General features: G+C 47.8%; 1 protein-coding gene across 1 annotated transcript in view; it reads left to right on the top strand.

Moving 5' to 3' along the window:
* The window catches only part of LOC311187911 (patr class I histocompatibility antigen, A-126 alpha chain-like), a gene marked incomplete at both ends in the record, with an annotated part of 254,100 nt that extends 253,547 nt beyond the window's left edge, over positions 1 to 553 (top strand). The window contains one exon of the mRNA XM_084259687.1: positions 434 to 553. Within this exon, the coding sequence (XP_084115813.1) occupies positions 434 to 553 (120 nt within the window). The remainder of the gene's footprint in view (positions 1 to 433) is intronic.
* Between the last annotated feature and the right edge of the window lie 10,103 nt (positions 554 to 10,656).

Below are 10,656 nucleotides of genomic sequence, written 5' to 3' on the forward strand. Positions count from 1 at the left end.
TGTCCATTCTGAGGATGGCCATGAGGCTGCTTCAGTGACCATAGAGGAAATAGCAACCATAAAATGTCCGATTCTTCTTGCTCAGACCCCCAAAGGGCATGTGTGACCCAGTACCCCATCTCTGAGCATGACATCACCCTGAGGTTCTGGGTCCTGGGCTTCTACCCTGACCTGGCCCCGTACATGGAGCTGGTGGAGACCAGGCTTGGCGGATGGAAACTTCCGGAAGTGGGCGGCTGTGGTGGTGCCTTCTGGAGAGGAGCAGAGATACATGTGTATCTTCAGCATGAGGGGCTGCTGGAGCCCCTTATCTTGAGATAGGGTAACTAGGGGGACTTGGGCACGGAGCCCATTCTCAGGAGTATTAGGAGCCCTTTGAGAACTTCTAAGGGTCAGACTAAGGACTGGGGTCTCCCCTTCCCTTCCCTTCCAGTGCCCCCTCCTCAGCCTTCCATCCCCACTGTGGGCATCACTGCTGGCCTGGTTCTCCTTGGAGCTCTGCTCACTGGAGCTGCAGTGGCTGCAGCTGTGATGTGGAGGAAGAAGCGCTCAGGTGGGGAAGGGAGTGGGGGAATCTTGTCCACTGGGGGCTTTCATGTCCCAGGGAGAACTTGCCCTGCCTGGTTAATGGGAAGTACCATCCACGCATGTGTGTTGCCCAGAGGGCATTTTGTCCAGTCCCCCCTCACCTCCTTTCTTCATTTTTCCCAGTCCTGACCTGGGTCTTTAGTCACAGTATTCCAGGATTAGAAGATTCCTTAAAGACTGCAAGGGCTGACTCCTCCCTTGTCTCACATGATGATTCTTCCCACAGGAAGACAAGGAGGAAGCTACACTCAGGTTGCAGGTAAGTGTGGATCAGGGGTTTGATCCCTGAGGCCCTGTGGATAGTGTTGATGAAGCCATTCAGTTTCCATTCATGATGGTGATATTCATGTCTTCAAATCTTAAGGCCACTTATTAATGGCTCACCTCACCATGCAGACGTTCACCTCTTTGACTTCAACTGTGGACAATAATTTACATTGTGGGGTAGAATTGGAGGGGCATTCTTCCTTGGAAGGAAAGAGACCACAGTTATGTGAAGAAGGTGACGAAGGAAAGCACAGCAGCAAGCAGGGAATGGTTGTAAAAATGAGAAATTAGGGCATCGCTGGTGGTGAAGGCAGTTGAGTGCAGTGCTGTGAAGCAGTCCGCACCCTCTGCAGTGGCACGGCAGACCTGTCCTGTCTTGCCCGCTGCTCCCCTCAGCAGTGGATTTCAGTCAGTCTGCCTGTTCTGTTCCCCACTCTGTCCCTGCTGAATCCTCTCACCCTCCCCCACATCTGGCCTGCACCCTACTTCTTGTATAAATAAATCTTTAAAAAGAAAAGAGAGAGAGAAATGACTCAACGCTGACTTTTCAAAGACTGAGCACATTATTTTTTTTTTTGGTATGTCATGGGTGTTCTGTCCTTGTTGTCTTCCATGGATTTTATGGTTTCTTGTCTTAAGTCCCATCCTGTTATCCATTTTGAGTTGATTTTTGTGTGAGGTGGGAGACAGTGGTCTAGTTTCATTCTTTTGCACGTGGCTGTCCAGTGTCCCCAGCACTGTTTATCGAAGAGCCTTTCCTTGTGACCCCCTCATCTTAACCTTGTCTACATAAACTTCAGTGGATGGCACGTTGGAGAAAGGGGTTTACTTCTTCCCATCCATAGTTGTATTTTAAAATTACAATTCATTTTACGTTCTCCATTGTCTTTCAGCAACCTTAGGTATTTACCTGGAACTATTTCAAAAGCACTTGAAACAATTGAAAGATTAGCGGCATATGTCCTTTAAAGAGGAAAGTAAATGATGAACCCATCTGGATCAGGACCATTAATATCTGACAAGACAGAACAGGGAACAGTGTGGGCTGACAGAACAGCAGGAACAGGCCCCTAAGGGCTGGGAGATGCAGTGAGGGGGTGAGTGTCCTTCCTGCAGGGTGTGCAGGATCCCCTAGTGTTGTCCAGGGACACCTGCCCTGTGCTCTGTACCCCCCTCTTTTCCCTCTCCACTTGGAACAAAAGGAAGCACTAATGGGGAGACTTGTGTCCTCCTGGGGCAGTTTTGATTCCAAGTCACTTCCTGCTCCCCTCCCCATGAGGTGGGTGGATTTAGGGGCTGCACTGTGCTGAGAGCTGGGGTGGGGGTGGTTTATATCCTGCAGCTGCAGCCCTGCCCCCCAAGAAGTCTGGCTGGTCATCTACCCTGGGGAGAGGGGGCATGGTAGTGCCAGAAAGGCACAGAGCTGATTCTCTATGATCTGAGCAAACGTGTAAAGAAAAGTTTGCCCTGGAGCCCTCAGTGGCTTTCTCAGGCTTTTATTGATCTTTTACATGTAGTGCGGCAACCAGGTACACGGCAGACAGGGGTGCTGGGGTGCCAGGAGCTGGCACTCTTTACTGGGCTCTCTGGCAGTTTTCCCTCTCCTGTGTTCTTTGCTTCTCTTGCCAATATAAATACTGCAGCCCCAGCCCACAGAAGTAAACAATACAACTGAATATAACAGTGTAACAAAATGCAGGCTTCCATCAGGCATGCGATGCTAATGGCGGGAGGGCAGAAGCCTGACAATCATTTACCCCACAGGGTGGGTAACTTTCAGTGTTTTGTTGGGAAACTGTTATCCCACTGTAATAGGATGGTCTCCAGGAAATGGGGAGGTTCCAGGTTTCCTGCCCCACCCAAAAGGAGGGTGGAGCTGAGCGGGGAGAGAAAAAGCTGCAGAGGAGACTGAGGAAAGAGGATGGAGCCAGAGGAGACCTGGAGGAGGCACATGGAGCGGAGAGAAACGTGAAGAAACTGCGCTTGCCTATTGGTCGTGGACTGGGTGACACAGATGTGGATGAGACCCGTGGGGAGGTGACAATGGCAGCTTTTATCTTTGATTTTGATTTTGCTCTTTTCCTCCCATACTTGTCTGGTTGTTTCTGATCCTTTTCTGTGGGTCCCCACTGGAGGATGCTTTAGACTTGGGGCAGGCTTTGGGGCCTTGCTCGGGGCCAATCCCGTTTGGGTAGACTTTTACCCACGAGGGGATGGATAACTTTGGTTGCTTGATTTAGAAACTATATTCTTTGTCTTTTTTGTACTGTTCCCTAATTGTATTAAATTTACATTTCATTAAAATCTCATATGTTTTGTGTTGATGGGCGCATGGCAGAACCTATATAGAGCAGGCAGGTTAGCGGGGTCAGGGTGCCCGTCTCCCTGCCCTGTAACACCATCTTCCCTTCCCCTCTGGCGCTCCTCTAGTGTGTTCTTTCACACTCAGAGTGTGCTCTGCCTTTATGAGGCAGATGGCAAAAGCCATTTGGAGCATACAGATTTGGGTGTCCCAGGGTGCCCCTCATTCTGCCTAACTGATTGAGGTTGTTTTCTCTGATCAGGACTCATTTCACTTCTCTACTGCTCTGCCTCCACTGGATCCTCACCCAGAGGCAGGAATCCCCCAGGAGGAATAAGCCCTCAGTGGGGATCTGAGCAGGTTCCTGCTGTTTGAGGCAGGACCTTGTCTTCAGCCCTGGCAGGTCAGGGCTGGGGAGGGACAGACCTTCAGGTAAACTAAAGGAGCAGACAGAGCAGAATAGAATAGAGGCCTGTGGGGGATACCCCAACTCCTTGGGGACAATATTGTGTGTCCTGATGCTTCTCCATGACACCTGCTCACACTGAGGGGCATAGGACCACAAGCAGGTGCTGGCCTGTCCTTCATGGGGGGCCTGGGTCTGGGCCTCTGACCTGGGAAGTCACTGGGTGATGAGGAGGAGGGAAGAGCAGTTTGCAGCCGGGACCAGGTGCTGGGAATGAAGGGGTCCAGTGTTTTGAGCAGAGTGGGTCTGGGGTGTGGGTTCCACGGGGTGGGAAGGGAAGGGAGGATGTTTTTTCCCAATAAACCTCTTGGTCTCTAGCAGCACAGAGGCTCAGCAGCCCTGAGAGTAGCCAGGTGTGTCCTTGGTCTCAGGGCCTAAGGAGTCACCAGAAGGGCCCTGCTGCTGCTGGTGGGGGTCCCTGGGCCCTTCTCCCCCCTGAGCCCAGAGCTCCTGGCTGCCCTGCTCCTCTGTGTGGCCCTGGCTGCCTCTTGCCCTGTTTCTCCCCAGCCCTGAGGAGATGGCGCCTGCTCTTGTCCCAGCTCTGTGCTCCTTGGGGACAATAGCATTAGGCTTGTCCCAGCTCTGCCTCCTCCCCTCCCTGCTGCTCCTCCTCCAGCTGCTCCCCGGGGTCCAAACGTGAGTGTGATGACCGAAGGGCATGATGGCTCAGAGTAGGATCTCTATGAACCCATGCAGAAATGTGAAGGAGTCCTTGAGCCCTCAGTGGCTTTTTCAGGCTTTTATTGGGATTTTCAGGCTCTTACTGGGCACACCCCTGCCTGCCATGTGCCTGGGGGCCAGGAGGCTGGCAGGCCTCATAGCTCCCGGTGAATCTTCACTTTTTTTTTTTTGCTCCCCACAGCAGTGTATTTCAGTCAATCTGCCACTCTGGTGGATCTCTGGTGGATCCTCTCACCCCCCACCCCTTTCCTCATCTCAGGCCTTACCCCAGCTCTTGTATGCATAAATAAAAAAACTTAAAAAAAAAAAAAAGAAAAAGAATCTTCACTCTTTCTGGGTGCTCCAGCATTCTCTCATGGTCTTGTTCTCTCACTTCTGGTCGTTTTCCATTCTGCGACACCGCCCTTACAAGCCCCGTCTCAGCACAGGTGCACCCACCTGCGCATGCCCACACCCTTCTCAGGTGCCCGCCATCAGACATGCATTCAGGACCGCAGGGATCCATCATCAATCCTAATGGTGGAAGAGCAGAAAAGCCTGACAATCATTTACCCTACAGTGTCCCTCCGTGTTCTGTGGAAGTGGAAACTGTCCAAAGTAATGTTGAAACTGATGGTGAAGGGGAAAGCAATGAAACAACTGATGCAGTAAAAGGGCCCATCACACCCGCCTGGCACAATTAGCACGTTTACCATCTTAGCATTTGCAAGTTCCCCTCTGAGCAATTTATGACTTGACTCTTTTTTTTTAAAGATTTTTATTTTATTTATACAAGAACTGGGGTACAGGCCAGATGCGCGGGAGGGTGAGAGGATTCACCAGAGACAGAGCGCGGAACAAAACAGGCAGACTGACGAAATACTCTGCTGAGGGGAGCAGGGGGCGAGACAGGAGAGGTCTGCTCGCCAGGTGGGTTGCTCCAAGGCTGGCGGGGATCAAAGCGGCACTGTAGTGTCTGCGGACAACTTCACAGCGCTGCGCTCAACCGCCTGAGCCACCAGGGAGGCCCTGGTCTCTATCTTAACTGGGCCTCATTCCAAAAGAAAGGAGTCAAGTGGCTGGCTCCTTCCCCCTCCCATAGCACAGATCCTTGTTTAACCACCCCCCCCCCCGCCTTTGTCTAAACAGCCCTGTGCTCTACCAAATGGCCTGTGCACTACAAAAAAAATGAAATCTGTCAAATTTATCAGCGTAATGAATGCTGAAATCCCTGAGTATAAATGGAAATCTTTGTGTATGTTGGTGGCCCAGATCTTAGGGGGAGACTCTCCTGTCTGGTGTCCACTAGTGTGATAATAATGAAACCTGTACCCACCTGTCCTTGGAGTGCCCTTTGTTCCTTTCTAGCCTGGCAAAATAGTTTTCGAGTAGGTAGGGCCCTGGGGTCTGGAGCTCTTCCTTCAGGAATGATGGCTGTGTGGGGGGACCCTGGCTCTAGAAAAATTGGGGTACTTCCCAGGGGAGGGAGAGGGATCGAAACAGAAGAGGGAAGAACACAAAGGACAATGCTGATGGTGCGTGGGTGAACTGGTGGTGGGAATTTTAAGGGGACTACACCTGAGAGTGTTACAGGGCAGGGAGAGGGGCACCCCAGAACCCCCAAACCTGCCTGCTCTAAATAGGTTCTGCCATCTGCCTCATCAACACAAAACATATAAGACTTTAATGGAAAGGAGCTTTAATACAATTAGTAAACAATACAGAAAAGACAAAGACTATAATTTCTCAATCAAGCACCTAAAGCTACCCGTCCCCTCGTGGGTAAAAGTTCATCCAAACAGGATTGGCCTCGAGCAAGGCCTGAAAGCCTGCCCCAAGTCTAAGGCACCTTCTGGTGGGGACCCACAGAAAAGGATCAGAAACAACCAAACAAGTCTGGAAGGAAAAGAGCAAAATCAAAATCAAGACAAAAAATACCACTGTCACCTCCCCATGAGTCTCACCCACATCTGTTTCAACCAGTCCACGACCAAAAGGCAAGCACAGTTTTTTCACAGTTCTCTCTGCTCCATGTGCCTCTTCCAGGTCTCCTTCTGGCTCTCTGTCCTGCTTCCTTCCTTCTCCAGTTTCCTCCTCCAGCTTCTGCTCCTCCCTGCTCAGCTCCACCCTACCTTGGGTGGGGCAGGGAACCTGGAACTTCCCCTTTTCGTGGGCACTACCCCGTTACAAGAGGAGAAAGCATACATTCCAAAAAAATGTAGAATGATGTGGTAGATAGATAGATAGATAGATAGATAGATAGATAGATATAAAAGATGGGGGTGCTCTCCAAAAACTATTGTGATGACACAGTTAAGAGCAGTCTCTGAGCTGCAACAAGAGGGGGAGGGATGACCATTGCTCAGTCAGGGGTTATGATGTTTCAAAAAGTGAACTATCAAAAATGTGAACATACCTATCCCCTCATTTTTTACTTTTGATTTATTTGTATCAAACACTTGTCAGTTAACTTAGGGGGAAGAAACAGACACCTTATAAGGGAAAACCAATCAGGTTAACTTCAGACTTCTCTGAAGAAACAATAACAATAATAACAGTACGAAACAATAAAGCAAAAACAGACAATTATAAATGAGAGACATCCTACAGGGGAGGAGGAGGGAGAGGGATCAGAGGGAGGGAGGGAGGAGCACAGGGGACTGTGGTGATGGTGCACGGATACATCGGTGAAGGAAATTCTATGGGGACTACACCTGAGGGTGGGGGAGCAAATATTTTTTTTTTTAAATGAACAATGTTGTAAAAAATAAAAAAAAATTAAAAATTAAAAAGAAAAGAAACACTTGTCAGTTACTAATTCATTTAACTCCACCAATATTTGTATGTTATGTGCTTGGTGCTGTGTACAAAACAGAGACATTCCCTAACTTCAGAGAGCTGCTTTCATGCAGGAGACAGTGAATAATAAAGACAAGAAACCCACCCCATCCTGTAGAGGGGCTGAGGGGAGGGACAGGCAGGGAGCAGGTGGGGCAGCAAGAAATGGGGGTATGGGGGCAGCTGTGTCCATCAAGGGGGTCAGTGCAGAAGGTGGGATGGAAGCAAAGCCCTGGGAAGGGGATGTTCGGGAGTGAGGTTCCCATGGAAGGAACATCCTGTGGGGGGCTGGCTGGTGCCCGGGGTGCAAGGGCAGAGGGGATGAGGATCAGCTAGAGCAGAGGGAAAGGGAGGGACACAGGAGTGGGTGTCATAGGCCTGGGAAGGGGCCACCTTGTGAGGATGGGGGTGACTGTGGGGTTGGGGCGCCCCTGCCAGGCTGTGAACAGACCAGGGCCTGGTTCAGCTCCCAGGTGGCAGGAGAGACTAGTCTGTGTGTCTCCAGGTGAGAGAGGAGGGGCTCAGGTCAAGCTGGGTGAGAAGTGGCTCTTTGGAGGTGCAGGGGGCTCCCAAGGACAGCACAGTCCTGTCCTGTCTTCCTAGGCCTCATCATCAGGTGAAGGGCCCTGACTGGGGAGCAGGCTGGGTGAAGCTTTTTCTTCTTCTTCTTCTTCTCTCTCTCTCTCTTTTTTTTAAAGATTTATTTATTTATTTATACAAGCACTGGGTACAGTCAAAAGCACGGGAGGGTGAGAGCCAGAGCGGGGAGCAGAGCAGGCAGACTGACGAAGTACACAGCTGAGGGGAGCAGGGGGCAGCAGGAGAGGTCTGCGTGCCATGTGGGACCCTCCTCTGGTGGCCGGGGAGCAGCCGGGGATCAAATCAGTGCTGCAGAGGCTGTGGGCAGCTTGGCAACCCAGCGCTCAACTGCTGCGCCACCGGGGAGGCCCTCCTCTTCTTTTTTTAATTGAGGTAACATTAATTTACACACTGCATAGATGTGAGGTGTAGAGCTTCTCAGCAGGCAACTGTATATTTCACACATACCCATTAGCAAAAGTCCAATCACAATCCTTCACCAAGATATTCCCTCTACCCTCCGTCTCCTCTGGTGACTGCCATTTTGTTGTGGTTGTTGATTGCTTTTTTCCCTTCATAGTCCACAAATAAGTACAATCCTATGTTTTCTGTCTTTCTCAATTTGACATAGCATAATTCCCTGAAATTCTATCCACATTGTTGAAAATGGCGAGATTTCTTCTTTTTGCAGTATCTGAGTACTATTCCATTATGTGTGTGTATGATGTATGTAAATCACATTTTGTTAATCCTTTCATCTGTTCTTTAGAACTTGGGTTGTTCCCTATTTTGGCTATTGTAAATAGCACTGCAATGAAAATAGGGGCCCTGTCTCGTTTTGAATAAGTGTTTTCTTATTCATCAGGTCAATATCCAGAGGTGGAAATCCTGCATCATATTGCAATTCTTTTTTATTTTCTTGAGAACCACCGTATTGTTTTTCCAAATGGCTGTACCAATTACATCCAACCATTAGTGCAAAGGGTCCTTTAACCCTTGTTCCTCACAGAATTTATTTCTTGACTTTTGATAATAGACATTTTTACTGGTGTGAGCAGAAATCTAATTGATTTTTTCAAATGTTGACCCATCCTTGTGTTGCTGAGATAAAACTCACTCTGTCATGGTGTGTGATCCTTTTTCATGTGTGATTGAATTTGGTTTGCTAAGGTCTTGTTGAGGATGTTTGCATCTATGTTCATCAGGGATTAGTCTGTAGCTTTCTTTTTGTGTGATGTCCTTCTCTGCTTTTGGTATCAAGGGAATGTTGGGCTCATGAGATGTGATGGCAGCATTCCCTCTTCCTCTGTGTTTTTGAAGAGTTGAGAAGTCAGGTGTTAGTTCATCTTTAAAGAGTTTGTAGAAGTCACTGAAAATGTCTGGTCCTGGACTTTGTTTTTCAGGAAACTTTTGATTCATGTTTTAGTGTCTTTGCTTGTAGTTGCTTTGTTCTGAATCTTCCTGACTCAGTCTCAGAAGGTTTGTATACTTCTAAGAATTTGTCACTTTCTTCCAGGTTATTTGAGGTCATTCAATTTATTGACATATAGGTATTTGGAATTATGACATATAGATATTTGGTATTATGATCTTTTGTATCCTAATGTGTCTGTTGTAACTTCTCCCCTTTTGTTTCTTATTCTATTAGTTTTTTTTTCCTTTTTTCCTCCTTGAAAGTGTAGTAAAATATTTGTCTGTTTTGTTTATTTTTTTCAAAGAACCATATTTTGGTTTCATTGATTTTTTTGTCTCTCTTTGATTTCTTTGTTATTTATTTCTGCTTTAATATTTTTTTCCTTCGACTGTCTCTTGGTTTCATTTGTTCTTTCTAGCTGTTTAGATTCTTTACCTGAGCTCTGTCTTGACTCTAGGTGTGGCCTGTATTGCTCTGTATTGCCCTCTTAGTGCTGCTTGTGCTGTGTCATTTGTCTCAAGGTATTTTAAAATTTCTTGGTTGCTTTCCTTCTTAACCCAAGAGTGATTTGGTAGAGTGTCATTCAATCTTCACATGTTATTTTTCCCCCTGGTTTCTTTTTATGGTTGATTTGAGTTTGATACCATTGTGATCAGAGAGATACTTGTATGATTTCAGTCATCATGAATTTATGACACTTGTTAGATGACCCAACAAGTGATGTATTCTGGAGGCTATTCCAGGTGCACCTGACAAGAATATTATTTAGCTTTTTGGAGTATAAATATTCAGCCCAGATGGTCTAATTTCTCACTTAAAGTTATAGTTTCCCGGAGTTCTGTAGGGTGATGTGTCCTTGATGAAAGTGGAGTGTTGAATTTCTTTACCACTGTTGTGTTGCTGCCAATATCTGTTTTCAGATGTGTTAATAGTTGCCTTATGCATTTTGCTGCTCCTTTGTTTGGTGCATGTGTATTGATGAGTGTTATGTCTTCCTGATGTAGGATTCCTTAATCGTATGATGTTCATCTCTGTCTCTTGTTACCTTTTTTTCTGGAAGCTTATTTTATCTTATATGGCAGCCCCTGCAATTTTTGGGGTGCCCCATTTTCTTGTGTTTTTCCCAAGAACTGTTTTGATCCAGTCTCCTGGAGACAGCATAAAGTTGGGTTTTATTTTTTGGTGCAACCAGTCACTCTGTGTCTTTCTCTTTGGTGAGTTCAATTCATTTGCATAAAGGGTGATGACAGGATGACTTACTACTGCCCTTTTGTCTTTAGTCAAATGCAGCCCAGAAATGTGTGGTATCTGGAGAGGGTGGTGAGGGCTCCAGGGAACCTGCCTCATAGGTTCCCCGGTCAGATTGCAGGATGGTGTCAGGCGAGAGGCCCAGACATTAACCAGGCAGCTGGGGTTCAGACCTGGACACTGCCATAACCCCTCAGGCTCCATGTCCTTGTTTCTGAAGGGGAATGTGGGGGAGGGGTGTCAGGATAGTATCAATTCCCAATTCACAGAGTGCTGGAGAAGAATCCCCGAGGT

Source organism: Talpa europaea (genome assembly GCF_964194135.1).
Source record: "Talpa europaea genome assembly, contig: HAP1_SCAFFOLD_42, whole genome shotgun sequence".
Classification (NCBI taxonomy): domain Eukaryota; kingdom Metazoa; phylum Chordata; class Mammalia; order Eulipotyphla; family Talpidae; genus Talpa; species Talpa europaea.